The following is a 21,312-nucleotide window of genomic DNA, read 5'->3' on the forward strand; positions in this document are numbered from 1 at the left end:
GTGCTGCAAATTCACACCCATCATTCATGCGTGCTAAGAAAGAGGGAACATGTATTGTTTCTTAATGTAAATTCAATCAACTTCTGAGCACAGAAACTAGGACTCAGTGACACATTTTTGCCTAGATGGCCTCTAAGGAGAATCAGAAAGGCAAGGGACACTAACAGCTATTTACCAGATTCTATCAAGTGAATGCAAAAGATCCTTGTCTGCACTTTCTCTCAAAACCAAATGGTGGCTTAATAAAACATATCCGAACTTCAGCAACAAGGTACATTTATTCCGACTGAAGATAACATTAGCATGTAGTAAAAGGTAGGGTAAGGAAAAGTTGTCAAAAGGCAAGTATCAGGATGCGCACATTTTATTTTTTATTTATTTATTATTTTTTAAAGATTTTATTTACTTATTTGACAGAGAGAGACACAGCGAGAGAGGGAACACAAGCAGGGGGAGTGGGAGAGGGAGAAGCAGGCTCCCCGCCGAGCAGGAAGCCCAATGCGGGGCTCCATCCCAGGACCCTGGGATCATGACCTGAGCCGAAGGCAGACGCTTAACGACTGAGCCACCCAGGGGCCCCAGGATGTGCACATTTTAGAAAAAGAAGTACTGTTGTACTGGGGTGGGTGTGACCTTTAAATGAACTGTTACTTTAGCAGTATGAGCAAGTGGGGAAGATGAAGAATGTGGCACGACGCAGAACTCAGGCTAAAGACAGCAACCCTGGTGGCAGGTAAGGAGCCAGCCATCCCAAAGCCAGGCTCTGAGAAGGGTTGGGGATTTGGTGGAGACACGGCAGAGTGGGGTAGAGATGTGCGGTGGGGCACCCAGTATCGGAAGTTTCTGGGAAGTGTGATATCTACAGTGTGGTGGGTGGAGACTCTTCATTGTTTCTCCCTGTGGAACAAGGCCCATCACTGGCGGATAGGCCCCAGGGGCCAATGGGGAACTGGACCACAGATCAGGAAACAAGCCAAGCCGGAGAAGGACCACAGCTTGGGGAACTGAGGGACTCACAACTCACCCCCTGGACACTAGAGATCAGAATTATGGTAGCAAGACCACATCCAGTGCATGCCTCCCACCGGGCCTGCCTGCTATGTGCACAAACACATCATAAAAGGGGCTGGGCAGAGCTTCAAGGTGGTTCCAGGGTGGCCATGGGGTCCGGTAATAACTATAGACTCTCGTGACAAACAAATACACGTATTTTATGCTTCACCTTTGCTTCTACCCATGTTTGTATCTGAACGGTATTTCCCATTTTCCAATAATCCTTTGAAATCCACTGATATAATTGCACCACTTGGAATTTCTACTTTTTAATTTGCCCTCATCCCTTCAATAAATGCTTCACCTGAATTGAGCATAAGCCTTGGGTTGGTCCTAGGACACAAGATGAGCAAAAGCAGAGGGTCCCTGCTCTGCCAGAGCCGGCAGGTGAGTGCAGGAGACCTAGACCAATCTAACAATGTCAAGGGACCCGCCACCGAATGATTTGCAGCATGAAAACTTCAGTTACGTAGGATGTCCTAATGATTAAATAACTTCTTAAGAGCATGTGGTAGATTCTAAATAGGTTGTATAGGTCACAGTTAAGAAAAAGGAATAGGCTTCTCTAAGAAATATTGGTTCTTCTTCAGTTCATATTTTAAATGGTCACTGTGTCTGCATGACCATCAGTCATGGATGGCACAGTAAAGAACTAAAGTGATACTAAAGTGATACTTCTAATTTAATAATTCTATATTCTAGCTGTCTAGTAATGTTTACGATACAATCATAGAATCTCAGAACTTCCAAGAGTTTACACAAAAGATGGCCTATTAGTTAACCAGTAACAAAACGATGTAAAATCTTTCCAAGACAAAGGAAACACACACAGCAGCAAGTTTAAAAATTGATACCAATAAACTACCAACATCAGTGATGGTGGAATTCAACAAAGTAAACATATGATTCCAAATGTATTATCCTTTCAATCTTTAGTGTTACCTGGGAACATTAAACCCAAATTCAGAAGAATGTGATCTTTGAATTCAAAGTGGCCCATTTGCTTACACATTCTGAGAAACCGTCACCTCTTTCACACAGCATCTGACATTTGCCATTTCCTTTAAATCTTAGTTAGAAGAAATTAAATGAGGTAGTATTCTAAATGTAAAAGTGGCTCGAAGAATCCGGTCCATATGCTTTTTCCTATTTGTGCAGAGGAGGGAATATAATACATAACAAAACTAACACATTTTAACAAATGGCAGCGTATTTCAAATTTAGGGAAGCATGCCCTGTGAAAGCACCTTTTTATGCAAAATATTTATATAAGAGCATAAATAAAATGTGCTCTGCAAAGTAAAATAAAATACATTGGGGCATATAGAACACAGCCATTATGACTAAGCTTGTAAAAACCAAACCAAACCAAACCAAAAACCACTGGATTTTTTAAAGCTTCCATTTCACAACAGGGTTGAGGGAGGCGGCATTGAACGCTCAAAGGCTCACTTCCCTGCGGCATCTCCATAACCAAAAGCAATGCATGTAAGACTTCTGGGAACCCTTAAAATATGCATTTATCAACCTGGATTTGCAATTTTCAAGTTGATGGTGCAGAACCATTGAGATGTAATTTTGCAGCGCCCTTCACATGCTATTGTCTGGAAGATTCTGAAGGTCCACCACCACATAGACACGTTGCTACTTGGAAAAATTTTCCAGTAAAACAAGATGTCGCTCTTCCTACTCTTCAGCCATGTGAGTAAAGGACAGCTTCTTTTGAAAAGTGCCTTAAATAGCTTTCCTCAAATCTGGTTTAAGATGGAAAATAATCTCAAATAAGCCTTGTACTGGTTGGCTACAGTTTTAATGTGAGGAGTTGGAATTCTTAAGAAGGACAGCATTTGTAAACCAATCTTTGCGATTCACGTATTGGAGACAAAATATTGTATTTGTCATCATACTTGAGTTGCATTTTCACTGTTCATGGCCTATTTGCATACAAACAAAAGAGATTATTTTTACAAGAGGTTTTCTGTGTTTTTGTTTTCGTCCTTTGGGATGACTGTGGTAAATAAGGGAGCAAGCCTTTTTCATACCTTGGATTTCACACATTGTGTTTATGTCATCCTCTACTTCCTCTTCCTCACCACCCACTTCCAATTCTTTGGTGGCCAATTTTGGGGTCTCTGTCACCTCTTGTCTGGACTACTGCAATAACCTCCTGGCTGTTTCCCTTTCACTATCCTTTACCCCATCATTACCCTTCACCAAAAGCAATCTGATTATGAAACTTCCTTGCTTTGAAGACTTGCTCCCTTTTCTCTCATGGGCTAGTGGTCATAATTCTTAGGAAGACACACAAAGCTCTTCACAGCCTGAATCCAACTTTTCTCTTGCTTTTATCAGTCAACCCACATAACTTACCTTCTAGTCACACTTGAAATGTTTCACTGTCCTGAACTTTCAGGACTTTTTGTGTTCTTTGCCTTTGCACAAGCTATTCCTTCTGCCTGGGATGCCTTTCTTTCCTTTTCTGTATGCAAAACTCCCCTGTTCCTTTGAGATCCAGATCACTCCACAGTTCACAGTTGGAAACTTCCCTGCCATCCTTCCCTCCTTTTTCACCATATCTGTATCTTCCTCTTGCCAAATCACATAATTTATTCTTTCATTATAACAGTTCCCTCCTCGTGTTAAAATTTCACTGCTCATATGGATGTCCTGTCCTGACTTCCACAAGGGCAGGGAACATGTTTAATTCCTTCTGCATTCCTGATACTTAGTGCAGGTCCAGTAAACATTATTAAAGTTAATATCTGTTAACTGATCACTTATAAGCTAGCTATTCTGCTGAGTACTTTAAGTGCATTACTTCATTTAATCTATATAATAAATGTACAAAGATTTACAGATAGGGAAACTGAGTTTCAGAGAAGTTAGGCCACTTGCCTAGGGACACACAGCTGGTGATCTCAAGGTTTTAGCAAGATATAGAATTGAATCTGTTTTCATTTCTAGCTGATAATGCTATATGACTATGATTAGAATGTCAGTGTACTTTTTTGGTGCGGTTTTGGCTCTTTTTATGTAAGTCTCTCCACTCTACCTTTTACTAATTTTGCAACCTTGAGTAAGTTACTAAACCTCTCTAAACCTCAATTTCCTCATTTTTTTTCAATGGGGAAAATAATACCTAATTTATATGGTTATTGTAAAGATTCAGGGACAACACCTATATAAGCTTCCCAGCCCCCATGCTGCTCATCACAGCAATCACTTATTCCTTCCTGCTCTCAGCCATGTACTTCATATTCCTCCATTCACTCACTTAATCCTTACCCTCTGAAAACTGGAAACTATTAAACCTTCTAACAGATGAAGAAACAGGCTTTAGAGAAGCAAGTAACCTGCCCAAAGTTCCTTTAATCCAAGGAAATGTTTTTCCTCAGGTCCCCCAGAACTAAATAGGACGCTCAGATCAATACCTAAGTGGTGTACAAAGGGATTCCCCTGCCCGTATGTGTGAAAACACAACTAGAGGCATTACAGAGACCGAGTTTGCATTTGTTTTCTAACTTTTTTTTTCCCGGACAACCATGAACACTTGACAAGCCAGAGAATTCTCTTGAAAACAGAATCTTGGGGAGCCACTGCATGGACATATTAACTATTCCGCTCCCTGCTGTCTAAATTCTCCATGTCCCTCAAATTTCCACCTCTCCACTGAGCCCTCACTCAAGTTCCCCTCTCTCTACCAATCCACTTCCTTCCAACCCCCAAGCAAAGATTTTGGGACCACTTCCAGCCCAGTCAGAAGGGAAGAGGTAATGCTCTCTGCCTTAGGATCTGGTGCCCTGGGGGAAGTGCCTTGCTGGGTTCACATTCTCAAAACCCCTAGCTTCTGTAACTCCCAGCTTTCACCTGTCTTATTCCATTTGGTTATTCCTTCCCACCTGCTGATGCTTCACTATCTAGGCCAAGGCTTTTAGACTCAAGGGCCTGCAGGGTCCTGGGAGGTAATGAAAATCAATGAGCAAAGTAGGCCACATAGGAGGAGAACTTATACCCCACTGGAAGTTGAGCAGCCTCTTCCAGATTCACCAGTTGTTACCATATGGGAATGTGGGCCCAGCGTTACTGGGTATTCTGATTTACGTGAATTCTCCAGATTTTTTAAGTATTGGTAACTAATTATAATTTAAGGGTTTTTTTTTAATTTTTAATTTTTATTTTTAAAATTAATTTATTTTTTATTATGTTCAATTAGCCAACATATAGTACATCATTAGTTTTTGATATAGTGTTCAACGATTCATTAGTTGCGTGTTAACACCCAGTGCTCCTCACCACCCATGCCCTCCTTAATACCCATCACCCAGTTACTCCATCCCCCCATCCCCCTTACTTCTGTAACCCTCAGTTTGGTTCCCAGAGTCCAGAGTCTCTCAGGGTTTGTCTCCCTCTCTGATTTCTTTCCATTCAGTTTTCCCTCCCTTCCCCTGTGGTCCTCCATGCTATTTCTTATGTTCCACACATGAGTGAAACCATATGATAATTTTCCCTGCTTGACTTATTTCACGTAGCATAATTCCCCCCAGTTCCATCCATGTTGATGCAAATGGCGGGTATTCATCCTTTCTGATGGCTGAATAATAATTTTTAAAGATTACAATCTATGTGTGTACTATTTTTGGCCTACCAACCTTTAGTTTTCAACCTCTGCCCTAGGACCATTGCTCCCTAATTCTTCGCTTTATCACTTGATTGCCAGAGCTTATTTTGGACCCTGACACCACACAGCTCTCTCTTTCCACCCACAGGTCTGTCTGGCTGCTAAGAGTAATCTCATCCTCCCCTGATCTCCCATAATATACGGTCTCATAATGCTTGCGCAGAGCTTTGGTCTAGAATGAGACTGGGATCTGGAATCCTGGCTCTGTATCAGCTATGTGACCTGGACAAGTTATTTAACATCTCTAAGATTTAGTTTTCACTTGCGGAAAATGGGGGATAATAATATTATCTACCTCCTGGAGTCGTAAGGATTAAATGAAATAATATATGATGTGATATAGTATGCCATAATGCCTTCCACATGGTAAGAAGTGTTAGCTATGGTGAGACCTTCTCCCTTAGCAGCTGCCAAGTAGGATCTTTATTGGATTCGTCTTCATTTTCTCAACATTAAATAAAACTTTATTGAATAAGTGAATAAGCTAATAGTCTTAGCTCCCTTTTTTCTAGCCCTGATTCACTGCAGCCTGGAATGCGATATATTCTTAAACCACCCCATCCACAGTGATCTCTCTCTCCTCTGAACCTCTGTTACACTAACAGAGGTCAGAGGTCAAAACTGGTGGCCTGAGCCAAACCTGCCCCTCTAGACACTGAGGCATTACATAAAAATCAGGAGATTTCACCTGTAAGTCCACCTTCCTAACTTCTCTCAAAAAATAAGATTAGGTTGTACTGGACCACACTCCTGCACAAAAGACAACAGAGTGGTGACCAGAAGCTTTGCTCAACATGGGGCTCATCTGCTTGTGTAATGAAGTTTCCACCATTCATGCACCATGAGGGTATAATAAACTATAGGCCTGCATCACACTTCTGTCATCTGAGGGTCTCTGTGGGCATTCTATGTTTGCCACTCCTGACTTAGAGACTGTACCTCACCACTAGACGGCTCTTTAACTTGATTTCATCCTGCTTAGCAGAACAATATAAATTCACTGTAGATTTAGCAAGTTCAAAGAAAAAAAAAACCTATTTCTGTAATCCCACCAATCTAGAGGTAACAACTATGACTGTTTTTACATACTTGCTTGCTATGTTGTTTCTATGCATTATTTTCCTTATAATTCCACGGGCTTATGATTCCTTCTGTCATTAAAAAGTCATCAACACCCACACAAACACACACACACATCATCAACTTCATTTTAATTTACTTAACTATTAACCTACTATGAAAAATTTAGGTTGATTCTTATTTTTCATTATATTAAATAATGCTATAATAAACATTTTTGTACACAAATCTTTTCCATGTCTCTTATTATTTATCTGTTTCTTAAAGGTGAAATTATTACAGAAGAGGAATAAGCATTTTTATGATTAAACAAAAGTGGTAGTTTAAAAATCTTCTAGAATTAGAAGTGCAAATTTGAATACGTTACCCATGATGACTAATAAGCAAACAAGTCTATAAATTCAGAGCAGACATTAGCAGATGTAACATATTTGAGTCCAGAAGGCGAAAACAGGGCTTTCATAGCTTCGTGAAGACATACGTAATTACCAACTATAGGACAGGATTTTATTTTAATGTTTTTGACATCCTACCTTACATAAAATATATTTTATGTGGCTTTGTTGTTTGGCTTTCACCTTTTTCGCCTGCATTGAGCCTGCCCTTCTCTTATCTATAATTAGAGGTTTACTATAGTGACTTCTGGGTTTTAAGTAAGAATCCATTTGCTAGAACTGAATCAGAAAACGCAGAGCTAAAGAAATTTAGGACAATTTAAAGTATAGAAAACAATAGATTTAAGGAAAAGAATGTGAAGGCTGAAATACTTTATTTCCATGAGACTTCACATCCACTATAAATTTCTATAAGCCTCATGGCACTGGTAAGTACCCATTCCCACATTTTTCAGATGACGGCACTAAAGTTCAGGGGGCGAGGTAGCTTCCCCAAGGTGACACTGCTGGTAAACAGAGAACTACTCATTAACTACTTATTATTTGACACCAGCCGGACTGACTCAAAACTCTGGCACTTAGCCAAGGCATACTGCCTACGGACAAATGGAAAGCAGCTACGTGGAACCTTGCACACTTCACTGTTACTTTTTAAAAATCATCATATTTGATATATTTACCTTGAGAAATCATGTTACTCATTTTGGCATATTTCTAATGTGTAGCCAAGAACAAAGGTGCTGAATGAACTGAAAAATTATTAAGAATAGAGAAACAGGCAGTTGGCCAGAATAGGTGTTTTTAAGCATTTTTAAGTTTCTTATAGTTGGCAAATTGCTTTCCAGAAAGGTTAGAGTCATTCATAATCCCACAATCAATAGTATATGAAAGCACCATTCTTCTTGTGCACTCATTATCATTGTTATTATTATTAGAGAGAGAGAGAAAGAGAGAGTGAACAGGGGAGGGGCAGAGGCAGAGAGAGAATCCTAAGTAGGGTGTGGAGCCCGACACAGGGCTCTTACGACCCTGAGATCATGTCTTGAGCCGAAGTCAATTAAGTGACTGAGCCTCCCAGGTACCCCCTCATCAACATTATTATCTCCACCCCAACAAAACATAAATTGTTAATTTGATAAATAAAAATATTTCATTGGTGTTTGCATTAGCGCTTCTTTAATATTTAGTGAAGATGAACATTTTGGGTTTCTTTAAATTACTTTTTTAAATTGTTTTTAATTTTATTTCAAGTATTGTTAATATACAGTGTTATATTAGTTTCAGGTGTACAGTATAATGATTCAACAATTCTATACATTACTCAGTGCTTATAAGTGTACTCTTTAATCTCCATCACCTGTTTCACCCATCTCCCCCTCCCATCTCCCCTCTGGTAACCATCAGCTTGTTCTCTGAGTTAAGAATCTGTTTCTTGGTTTGTCTCTCTCTTTTTTCCCTTTGCTTGTTTGTTTTGTTCCTTAAATCCCACATATGAATGACATCACATGGAATTTATCTTTCTCTGACTTATTTCACTCAGCATAATACTCTCTAGCTCCATCCATGTTGTTGCAAATGGCAAGATTTAATTCTTTTTTATGGCTGAGTAATATTCCATTGAATACATATTTTCTTTATCCACATCTTATCTATTCATCTATCAATGGACACTTGGGCTGCTTCCATAATTTGGCTATTGCGAATAATGCTGCAATAAACAGGGGTGCGTGTATCCCTTTGAATTAGTGTTTTTATATTTTGGAGGTAAGTACCCAGTCGTGCGATTACTGGATCATAGGGAGGTTCCATTTTTAACTCTTTGAGGAACTTCCGTACTGTTTTCTACAGTGCTGTACTAGTTTGCATTCCTACTAAACAGTGCACAAGCGTTCCTTTTTCTCCACATTTTTGCTAACACTTGTTTCTTGTGTTTTTGATTGTAGCCATCTGACAGGTGTGAGGTGATATCTCATTGTAGTTTTGATTTGCATTTCCCCAATAAAGAGTGACATTGAGCATCTTTTCATGTGTCTGTTGGTCATTTGTACGTCTTTCGAGAAACGTCTGTTCATGACTTCTGCCCATTTTTTTAATTGGATTATTTGTTTTTTGGGTGTTGAGTTGTATCTTTAAATTACTTTTTAAATGTTTTATTTTGAATTAATTTAAGTTGCCAATAAAGTTGAAAAGAAATGTATAAGGAGGTCTTGTGTACCCTTCACCCACCTCCCCCCAATGGTAACGTCTTGTATAACTGCGGTACAACAGTTAAAAACCAGGAAATGGACACTGGTGTAATCCACAGAGTTTATTTAGATTTCACCAGTTTTATGTTTTATGTCGTTCTATGCAATTTTATCACATGTGTAAATTCATGTAACAACTGTCATTCATGTAATAAGGAAATATTTCATCACCACAAGGCTCCCCTGTGCTAACCCTTTGTAGCTGCACCTCCTTTCTCCAGCACCCATGGCTAAACCACCGATCTGCTTTCTTGTCTTTATGATTTTGTTATTTCAAGAATGACATATAAATGGAATCATATGATATGTAACATTTTGGGATTGGCATTTTCACTTTGCATAATTCTCTGGAGATTCATCCAAGTTTTTGTGTATATCGGTAGTTCCTTCCTTTTATTGCTGAGTAGTGTTCCATGGTACATATATACCACAGTTTGTTTAACCATTCACTCAGTGATGGATATTTTTCCCCCCAGTTTTTGACTATTATGAATAAGTCTGGTGTGAATATTCATGTCGTGGTTTTGTGTGAACATAGGTTTTTTATTTCTCTGGGATAAATGCCCAAGACTGCAACTGCTGGGTCATATGGTAAGTGTATGTTTAGTTTTGTAAGAAAATGTCCAACTGTTTTCCAGAGTGGCTGTACAATTTAACACTCCCAACAGCAAAATATGAATGATCCAGTTTCTCTGCATTCTGCAAGCATTTGATGTTACCATTATTTTTTTTTAGCCATTCTACTAGATGTGTAGTGATACCTCACTCTGGGTTTAATTTTCATTCTCATAATGGCTAATGATGTTAAGCATCTTTTCATGTGCTTATTTGTCATCTGAATATCCTCTTTGAGAAAATGTCTTGTATATCTTTTGCCCATTTTCGAATTGGATTGTTTACTGTTTAATCTGATAAATGAAAATATCTCATTGGAGGGGCACCTGGGTGGCTCGGTCAGTTAAGCGACTGCCTTCGGCTCAGGTCATGATCCTGGAGTCCCGGGATCGAGTCCCGCATCGGGCTCCCTGCTCGGCGGGGAGTCTGCTTCTCCCTCTGACCCTCCCCCCTCTCATGCTCTCTCTCTCTCTCTCAAATAAATAATATTAAATCTTTAAAAAAAAAAAAAGAAAATATCTCTTTGGAGCTTGAACTGGCATTTCTTTAATACCTAGCAAAAAGGATCATTTTTTGTCATTTATATTTATTTTTTAAAATAGCTTAGTTATTAACTGCATTGGATTGCTTTGCGATTTTATTTTTTAATTTTTTTAAATTATGTTAGTCACCATACAGTACATCATTAGTTTTTGATGTAGTGTTCTATGCTTTTCTCATTTTATAATTGTTGGTCTGTCTTCCTAATTACGCTATAAAGATGACATGTTGGCTATTTTTTTTTTTCTGTATTTTACCTGGTTCCTTAAAACAATCAGGTTCTTGATAAAGATTTATTGTTTTCTTGGTTGAAAATAGTTGCAACATAAGGGTGATGATCTAGGTTTATCTTTTGGGTAGTTATTTTTTCGGATCTTATCCCATGGTTAGTTTCTGGCTGATACTAATTCGTTTACTTACCTATTAATTACTTTTTATTTTTATTAGATCTTTTAGTACAGTCAAATTGGATTAATTTGATCCCCTATAAAATAGAACTGTGACATTTGGATTGTCTGGCTGATATCCCTGAGACTGTAGAAAGCAAATTTTAGACTCATTTTGACTTCAGAACTTTCTAAGAAAATGCTTTGATACTTCTTTATTCAAGTGCTACTATATTTTTCTGTTTAAATGATGAGTGAGCCCCAAAATTCCACTTGTGTTTGTTTTCTTTTTTACATTGCCAGATTCACCGCAGTCTTCATCTCTGAGAAGGCTCAAATAATAACTTTCTTATGGCTTTACAAAATAGAATGGAATCTGTGTCAGTACTAAAAATCTAATTCGTAAAATGATAGCTGCAAAAATCCTTTTCTTCCTGAAAGCCTTCTCAAACCAGTTTGGTGGGAAAAAGTATCTGCATTTTTTTTTTAAAGATTTTATTTATTTATTTGAGAGAGAGAGAGCATGAGGGGGAGAGGGTCAGAGGGAGAAGCAGACTCCTCGCTGAGCAAGGAGCCCGATGCGGGACTCGATCCCGGGACTCCAGGATCATGACCCGAGCCGAAGGCAGTCGCTTAACCAACTGAGCCACCCAGGCGCCCAAAAGTATCTGCATTTTTAGCAATTAAAGTAGAGGAAGGAAAACTCCAGGTCTGGCTGACTGGACTCTTAGTTGTTTCCACGTGGCTGTTATGGATAGCAGGGGTGAGTCTGGTCCAGAGAGGAGGTCTCCTTTCATCACCAAATGTTTGCAGGAGTGGTCCCTGTGCTGTCTCTGTATTCTCAGCTCTCTTGATGATGATTAACTCCCTCTACTCAACTGGGAGATCTCTGCAAAGGTCACCAAAGGCCTCCGGACTGACATTTTCAGTCATTCTCCTACTTCACCTTTCTACAGAATTTGACACTGTGGCCACCCTCTGCTTTGTGCAATACTTTCCTTCTCTTAGCTTAGGTGACATGATCCTTTATCTTCCCTTCCTCCCCTATATGCTTATGCCCAGTTTCCTTTCTCTGGCTGTACGCACTCTTCTCACCAAGGTATTACTATGCACACTCACCAACTGTATTAGTTCGCTAGGGTCATAGCAACAGAGTAGCACAAACTGTGGCTTAAACAACAGAAGTTTATTGTCTCACAGTTCTGGAAGCAAGAAGCTTTAAATGAAGGTGTCGGCAGCGCTGGTTCCTTCTGACGGCTGTGAGGGATGGATCTGTTCGAGGCCTCTCTCCTTAGCTTGAGAATGGCCTTGTTCTCCATGTCTGCTCACATTGTCTTCTCTCTCTGCAGGTTTCTCTGTCTAAATTTTCCCTTCTTTATCAGCACACTTATCATCTGGGATTAGGGCCCACCCTCATGACCTCATTTGGACTTGATTATCACTGTAAAGACCCTATCTCCAAATACGGTCACATTCTGAGGTACTGGGGTTAAGACTTCAACATATCAATTTTGAGGGGACACCATTCATTCATTAACATTTAGTCCTTAGACACATTTTTTTCTGTTGTAGCTCATTTGTTCAATGTAGAAGTTTGGTAAATACAGTTTGCCTTTCCCTGGGGATGTCCTATTTTTTTTTTTTAAAGATTTTATTTATTTATTTGACAGAGAGAGAGAGACCGCAAGAGAGGGAACACAAGCAGGGGAGTGGGAGAGGGAGAAGCGGGCTTCCTGCCGAGCAGGGAGCCCGATGTGGGGCTCGATCCCAGGACCCCGGGATCATGACCTGAGCCGAAGGCAGACGCTTAACGACTGAGCCACCCAGGCGCCCCGGGATGTCCTATTCTTGCTTGCATCTATCTCCTCCCTTGGTTTCTATGACATCGCTTTTCTCGTACTTCGCTCCAATCTCTTTAGTCCCTCTGTGATGTCTATTGTGGACTCTCCATCCTCATCTCCCTCCTTAAATGTCAAGGTTTTCCACGTTCCATCCTTGGCTTCTTCTCACTCCATCATCCTCTCTCCCTGGTGAGCTCACCCACAATGAGAATTTCAGCCTTCAGCTGTACTTATGCTGAATACTGTTAACATCTATTCCAACCTATACCTCTTTTTTGAGCTTTGCACCTGTATATTCACTTGTCTACTTGGGCATCACCATCCAACTGCTCCACAGGATCTCAAATTCAGCAAAAGGAACTTACCTTCAGTTCTCTCTTTCCCCTGGCTCAAACGCAATCCACTTCCTATATCCCCCGTTTTATGAAGGATGCCACTGTGTACTTAGATCTCTCCTTCCAAGCTCCACATCTTTCAGAAACCAAATCCTGTCAATTCTTATCATATCTTTGCTTGTTTATTATTCTTCAAACTTAGGCTGTAACTTTGAGATAATCACGGCTGGATACCTGGGCTCTGGGTTTCCTTGTTCTGGCCCCTCCTAGTTTCTACCTCATCCTCTGTTATCACTCTGTCAGGTATCTTCTCACAGCTATACTTGGAAACCACCCCCACCCACCATCCGTCTAATCACCCAGATCTTGGGTCTTTAAACCAAGTTGACCCCCCATGAAACCCACAGCTGGAGGTCTGTAAAAGCCTCTGCAGATCTCTGAGCCATCTCTTCTCTTCTGCATTAGCTCTGCTCCTGGCTTCATCCCTGCAACCAAAATGACTCTCTACTCTCTTAGCTTCACCCTCCTTTCTGGTATTTGTCTTCTCATTGTAATCAGAGTCATTCCTTGGAAGTGGCTGGCCTTGTCCTTGGGCTCTGTCTGTTTCAAGTCAGCTTCACTGGGAGCCAAGTCTGTCTTAACAGGCCCAGAGGGTACTGCATCTTCCTGAATTCCAGTTCTAGCATTGCCATCGAGTAATTGTGTAATCTTGGACGAATCACTTCCCCTTTAGTTCTTAATCCTAATAGTAATAGTAATAAAAACAGCTAATAATAATTACTGAGTACTTATCGGAGCAAGGTTCCAAGCACTTTACATGGGTTATCTCTCACAACCACTTATGACTTATCACAATTATCCCCATTGTACAGAGAAGAAACTGAGGATCACAATTTTTAAGCAACTTGTCCAAGGTCACACAGCCAGAAAGTAGAAGAGCCTAGGATTCAAGTCCCAGCACTCTGGTTCCAAAGCATGGCCACTTAACCACTGCCCTGTTCTTCCTTCCAGTAGGCAGCTCACTCCAGGGCCATGCCATCACATCTGTAAACTACAGAAGTAAGCACTCCAGTCTTTCCACATAGAATATTCTATGAAAACCAGCCTATTAGGATCTAGCGAGTATATTTTGAAGAGGAGTCAAGTGAGAAAAAAGTGAAACACAAAAGGCCAAAACCCTAAAAATGGAATTCCACAAATTATGAGTGATCACGTAGTACTAGACAGTTGTCTGCTTTTCTGAGAGAAGCCAAGAATTGATTTATTTTTTAATTATCTAGTTTTATTTTTCTGCCTGCTGATGTGACCCAAGTTCAAAAGCACAGAGTAGAAAATAGAAATCATCTGTATTTCTGGTTAACATTGTGTATATATAGGTATCATGCATAAAAGTAGTACCACTGTACATTCTGCTTTTTTTTTCTTTAGCTAAACACATTAAAAATTGTTCTACAGTAGAATTTTTAATGATTCATGGTATTCCATTACGGATGTTCCATAATTAACCAATTACCTATTTTAAGACATTTAAGTTGTTTCTAAGATTTTCACTATTAGAAAAATGCCAATACTTGTGTCACTAAAATTTTACAAATATATATGATTATGTCTTTATAATAAATGTCTAAAATTTGAACTTCTTGGTTAAAGAACATATACATTTTTTTGTTGTTGTTGTTTTTAAAGATTTTATTTATTTATTTATTTGAGAGAGAGAGAGAGAGAAACAGCACGAGAGGGGGGAGGGTCAGAGGGAGAAGCAGGCTCCTCGCCGAGCAGGGAGCCCGATGTGGGACTCGATCCAGGGACTCCAGGATCATGACCTGAGCCGAAGGCAATCGCTTAACCAACTGAGCCACCCAGGCGCCCAAGAACATATACATTTTAAGGGCTTTTGATTTGTATCACCAAATTTTTGTCCAGAAAGATATTACCATCAGCAGGGAATAAGGGTATAAATGTTCCTCCCTCCTTAGAAACATGTAGGCTTCTTGCTTACATGCTAGTTACTTTTAAAAAAGAAACCTGCCATTTTGATAAAGAAAAATAACATTTCACTGTTTTAATTAGCATTTCTTTTATTTCTGATGAGATTTCACATTACTTATTGGTCATTTATATTTTAAAATTTTCTGTTCATTATCAATTTTCAGGCACTGTGAAACAGCGAATCTTAACAAGAACAATATAGACAGTGGCCTGTGGTTCTATAGATGTCTGCAGGCAGCGTTAGCATAATTAAATGGTATCACTGCTATAGTTTCACAAAAAGGATAAATTCTGAATTTTTTTATACATGTGTAATATTTCAAAATTCTACTGCAAGGAAAAAGACTCTCTTTGGAAATTAAATTCTAATCTTCTGAAATAAAATCAGCAAAGCTGTTTCCAGAACCAGTAAGCACTGCATAGACGAGGGTTACTTAGATTTTCAAAGAACAATAATAAATAATGACTGATTCCAGCTGGAGGGTGGATGTGACTGTTTCCAGTAAGTCACAGCCATGGGGGCATGCCACACATGAAGAAACCTTGTGGTACAGAGCAAAGCAGCAAGAAAGATTTTAGCTTTACTCCTATATGAACAGTGTGATCTTAGCACGTTATTTAGGCTCTTTAAGCCACAGTTATCTATAAAACAGAATGATATTATCTGTCTGAGAGTCATTGTGGAGATTAAAATCCAATGACATACCATGAATAAAGTACACAATACATCATGTATGTTCAATACTGGGGAGTTAATTGAATTATTACTCTACTTTTTTCTACTACCTCACCTTGCTCACAATCTCCCATAGCCTGTTTGTGATTCATTTTCTGGCTTCTGCATTTTCTTCTTACACCTCTTTTTCCTCTTCCTTTTCCTTGGCCTCTCTCCTACCTTCTCTTATTCCTCTGCCCCAGGCCAAACTGGCCTTGGTATACACAAAATTTACTCTCTAGACTTTGTAATGCTTACACAGACATTTAAATTTTTTCTGATTCTTAAAATCAACAACTGCAACATTTAAATATTCGAAAAACAAATTTACAAAATCAAAATTAATCACTTAAAAAAAAACAACAACAATCGGTAAACTTTTTGGCACCTCAAATAATTCTTAACTTTGAGTGGCAGTGAAACGTCTTTGGTAGAAATTTCTTTAAAAGATCGCCTGCCGGGGCGCCTGGGTGACTCAGTCCGTTGAGCGTCTGCCTTCGGCTGCGGTCATGATCTCAGGGTCCTGGGATCAAGTCCCACATCCGGCTCCCTGCTCAGCGGGGAGCCTGCTTCTGCCTGCCTCTCCCCTGCATGTGCTCTCTCTCTCTCTCTCTCAAATAAATAAATAAAATCTTAAAAAAAAAAAAAATCCCCTGCCTTGGAGCTACAGGATCAACCTAGAGTAGATGCTCTCAGAAGGGGAGAATGGCTTCTGGGACTTCATTTAATTTTTCACAGCATAGGTTGTTCTTTATCCCAGGGGTTTGTGCTTTTGGTTTGTGCATAACTATGCCTTAATACATATTAGCGTTCTTGAGCAGGAAGGGCAGAAAACAGAGCACCAGCCTCAACCTCAGCCTGTTGCTGAGTTAACTCCTTTTTTTTTTTTTTTTTTTAAGATTTTATGTATTTGAGAGAGAGAGAGAGCACAAGAGTGGAGTGAGGGGCAAAGGGAGAAGTAGACTGCCCGCTGAGCAGGGATACAGATGTGGGGCTCGATTTGGGACTGGATCCTGGGACTCCAGGATCATGACCTGAGCCCAAGGCAGACGCTTAACCAAGTGCTTAACCGCGGAGCCACCCAGGCGCCCCTGAGGTCACTTAACTCTTAATTGCCTGTCAAAGAATAATGAGAATGATCACTCACCATCTGAGATACATCTTGGCTGCGTCGGCTGTTGCGCTAACGTCTGGGAATGATTCTTGTCTGTCTGTACTAGCTTGTGCTACAGTGGAAGGAGGAGCAACCACCTTACGCCTGTGAAAGCCTTCCTCTCAATGACTGTATATCCTGTAACTTTCTTTAATAAAGGCTGTTCCTCTTTTTTTTCTACAGATTTTGCCAACACTTGTGGAAGAAATTTAACCATTTCCTTGCATTTGAATTCACTGACCTACGTCTAAATATATTTTTTAAAATAATTCAGTGGCTCGAGTTCCAGACCTGACATTAAGATGAGACTGACATTCCCTCAAAAAACCTAGAAAATAAAATAATTAAAAAGAAAAAAAAATCTCTGCATTTATAAATAGAATAAAAAATATTCTGCAGTTTTGGGGCGCCTGGGTGGCTCAGTCGTTAAGCGTCTGCCTTCGGCTCAGGTCATGATCCCAGGGTCCTGGGATCGAGCCCTGCATCGGGCTCCCTGCTCCGCGGGAAGCCTGCTTCTCCCTCTCCTACTCCCCCTGCTTGTGTTCCCTCTCTCGCTATCTCTTTCTCTGTCAAATAAATAAATAAAATCTTTAAAAAAAAATATTCTGCAGTTTTGGTAAGACAGTAAAAAGTATGATTTATTATGGATGTGGATTGGGAGTGAGTAGCCTCTTCCTACTGATTTCCACCACAGAGATAATAGAGGATTTCACTGAACTTTGGGTGCAAGGGAAAGTCCTGTGAGAGCTGCACAACCAAGGAAGGCAAACAAAAACTACTGCTTTTATTATTTCATTCTTACTAGAGGCAAAGATTAAATTGGTCAAAGAGAGGTTTCCTGAAATAGAGGCCTGAAAAATAAAAGCAGTATCCTAACATGAAGAGATGCACTTGAGAGAGAAACATAAAATTCATCAAGTAGAAACTATTTTCAGAAGAAAAAAATTTCCACATATGAACTGAAAGGGACACCATGAAGGAATTCAAAAGATTCAGACTGTCGAAAAAACTTTAAGAAAATGGATTTTCCTCCAGATAAATCACTGTGAGCATTTTAAATTACAAAGACATTGAAAGCTAAAAGCAAAATGAAAAAGTAGGATGACTACAGAGAAAGATAAACCAGCTTGACCTCTTACTCAACCCTAAATGTCAAAAAGCCACAGAACAAGATCTATAGAGTTTTGAGGTAGCATTCTCTACCTAGAGAAGGTGCCAATTAAATAGGAAGGTCAATAGAAATATATTACCAAGCAGACAGAATAACAAAAATACCACTACAAAGATAACCTTCCTAAATAAATTATTTGAATATGTGTTCCAGAATAGTAAGAAATGAATTAAGGTTGAAAGCATAAGGATACAGAAGATGTTGTCTTGATTACCTGGCTCCAAAACAGAGAAAAAAGAGAAAAATGGAGGAGGAGGAAGGGCACAGTGAAAGCAAGTGCTAAGGTGGAAATTTATAGATGTAAACACTTACTTTAAAAATTAAGAAAGATCTCAAAAAAAAAAAAGAAAGAAAGATCTCAAATCAACAACTTAACTTTACAACTTAAGGAACTAGAAAAATAACAAACTAAACCCAAAGATAGCAGAAGGAAGGAAACTGTAAAGATTAAAACAGAGATAAATGAAATAGAGAATAGAAAAACAATAGAGAAAATCAATGAACCCCAAAGTTGGTTCTTTGAAAAAATCAAAAATATTAACAAAACTTTAGCTACAAATAGACTAAGAAAATAAGAGAGAAGACTCAAATTACTAAATCAGAAGTGACCAATGGATCAAAGAAATCAAAAGGAAAATCAAAAAAGAATCTTGAGGCAGGCAAAAATGAAAACAAAAATTATGAAAACTTATGGGATGTAGCAAAAACATAGAGGGAAGTTCATAGAAATAAATGCCCACATTGAGAAAATAGTAACATCTCAAATAAACAATTTAACTTTGCACTGCAAGGACCTAGAAAAAGAACAAACTAACCCAAAAGTTAGCAGAAGGAAGGAAATAATAAAGATTAAAACAGAAATAAATGAAATAGAGATTAGAAAGACAATAGAAAAGATCATCAAAACTAATAGTTGGTTTTATTTTTTTTTAAGATTTTATTTATTTATTTGAGAGAGAGCGAGAGAGTGCGCATGCATCAGCAGAGGGAGGGGCAGAGGGAGAAGCAGACTCCCTACTGAGCAGGAAGCCACTTAACCCACTGAGCCACCCAGGCACCCTAATAGTTGGTTTTAAAAAGATAAATAAAACTGACAAATCTTTAACTAGATTAAGAACAAAGGAGAGAAGACTCAAATCAATAAAGTTATAAGTGAAAGAGGAGACATTACAACTCATACCACAGAAATACAAAAGATAGTAAGAGAATACAATAAACAGTTGTAGGCCAATAAGTCAGGCGCATGTAAAGAATCTTAATGTCACTAATCGTCAGGGAAATGCAAATCAAAACCACAATGAGATACCACCTTACACCTGTCAGAAAGGTTAGAATCAAAAAGACAAGAAATAATAAGTGTTGGTGAGGCTGTGGAGAAAAAGGAACTCTTGTGCACTGTTGGTAGGAAGGTAAATTGATGCAGCCACTGTGGAAAACAGTATGGAGGTTCCTCAAAAAATTAAAAATAGAAATACCATATAACCCAGTAATTCTGCTACTGGTATTTACACAAAAAAGGAAAACATTAATTTGAAAAGATATATGCATCCCTATGTTTATTGCAGCATTATTTATTTATTTTATTTTTTATTTTTTTAAAGATTTTATTTATTTATTTGACAGAGAGAAAGAGAGTGAGAGCAGGAACACAAGCAGGGGGAGTGGGAGAGGGAGAAGCAGGCTTCCTGCCGAGCAGGGAGCCCGATGTGGGACTCGATCCCAGGACCCTGGGATCATGACCTGAGCTGAAGGCAGATGCTTAATGACTGAGCCACCCAGGCACCCTGCAGCATTATTTATTATAGCCAAGATATGGAACCAACCCAAGTGTCCAGCCATAGGTAAATGGATAAAGAAAATACAGTATATATGTCCAACAGAATATTACTCAGCCATAAAAAAGGATGAGATCTTCCCATTTGTGACAACATGAATGGACCTAGAGGATATTATGCTAAGTGAAATAAGTCAGACATAGAAAGACAAATTCCATATGATTTCACTTATATGCAGAATCTAAAAAACAAAACAAATGAATAAACAAACAAAAAGCAGAAACAGGCCCGTAAATACAGAGAACAAACTGATGGTTCCCAGAGGGGAGGGTAGTGGAGGGATGGGTAAAATGGGTAAAGGAGAGTAGAAGATACAGGCTTCTAGTTATGGAATGAATAAGTCACAGGAATAAAAGGTACAGGGTAAGGTATATAGTCAATGGTATTATAATAGTGTTGTATGGTGACAGATGGTAGCTACACTTCTGGTGAGTATAGAATAACATATAAACTTGTCAAATCACTATGTTGTACACCTGAAACTAAAGTAACATTGTGTGTCAACTATCCTTCAATTAAAAATGAATAGATAGATAGAATTGTCAAAAAATATATACACCAAAAAATTGGATAATTTAGAAGAAATGGATAAAATCCTAGAAACATATAACCTACCAAGACTGAATCACAAAGAATAGAAAATCTGAAAAGACCAATAATGAGTAAGGAAATCAAAGCAATAATCAAAAACTACAACCAAGAAAATGCCCAGGACCTGATGGCTTCACAGGTGAATTCTACCAAATATGTAAAGAGGAATAATGCCAATCCTCCTCAAACTTTTCCAGAAAATTGAAGAGTAGGGAACAATTCGAAACTCATTTTACAAGGACAGCTTTACTCTCATGACAAAGCTAGATAAGGGCACTATCAATAAAAAGAAAATTACAGGCTGATACTCCTGATGAACATAGATGCAAAAACTCTTAACAAAATACTAGCAAACTGACTTCAGCAGTACATTAAAAAGATCATACACCCTGTGTAAGACTGATGAATCACAGACATGTACCTCTGAAACAAATAATACATTATATGTTAAAAAAAAAAAAAAAGAAGGGGCGCCTGGGTGGCTCAGTCGTTAAGCGTCTGCCTTCAGCTCAGGTCATGATCCCAGGGTCCTCGGATCAAGCCCCACATCGGGCTCACCGCTCTGTGGGAAGCCTGCTTCTCCCTCTCCCACTCCCCCTGCTTGTGTTCCCTCTCTCGCTGTGTCTCTCTCTGTCAAATAAATAAAATCTTTAAAAATAAAAAAATAAATTAAAAAAAGAAGAAGATAG

The 21,312-nt window shown here is 39.0% G+C and overlaps 1 protein-coding gene across 1 annotated transcript in view; it reads right to left on the reverse strand.

The window, feature by feature from the left end:
- Positions 1-17,156, reverse strand: part of LOC102730892 (T-lymphocyte activation antigen CD86) — a 66,318-nt gene extending 49,162 nt beyond the window's left edge. Inside the window, exon 1 of the mRNA XM_081833202.1 lies at positions 17,021-17,156. Coding sequence (XP_081689328.1) covers positions 17,021-17,034 — 14 coding nt within the window. The 5' untranslated portion in view covers positions 17,035-17,156. The remainder of the gene's footprint in view (positions 1-17,020) is intronic.
- Between the last annotated feature and the right edge of the window lie 4,156 nt (positions 17,157-21,312).

Source organism: Leptonychotes weddellii, chromosome 1, assembly GCF_054177405.1.
Source record: "Leptonychotes weddellii isolate Sample4059 chromosome 1, ASM5417740v2, whole genome shotgun sequence".
NCBI classification, from domain to species: domain Eukaryota; kingdom Metazoa; phylum Chordata; class Mammalia; order Carnivora; family Phocidae; genus Leptonychotes; species Leptonychotes weddellii.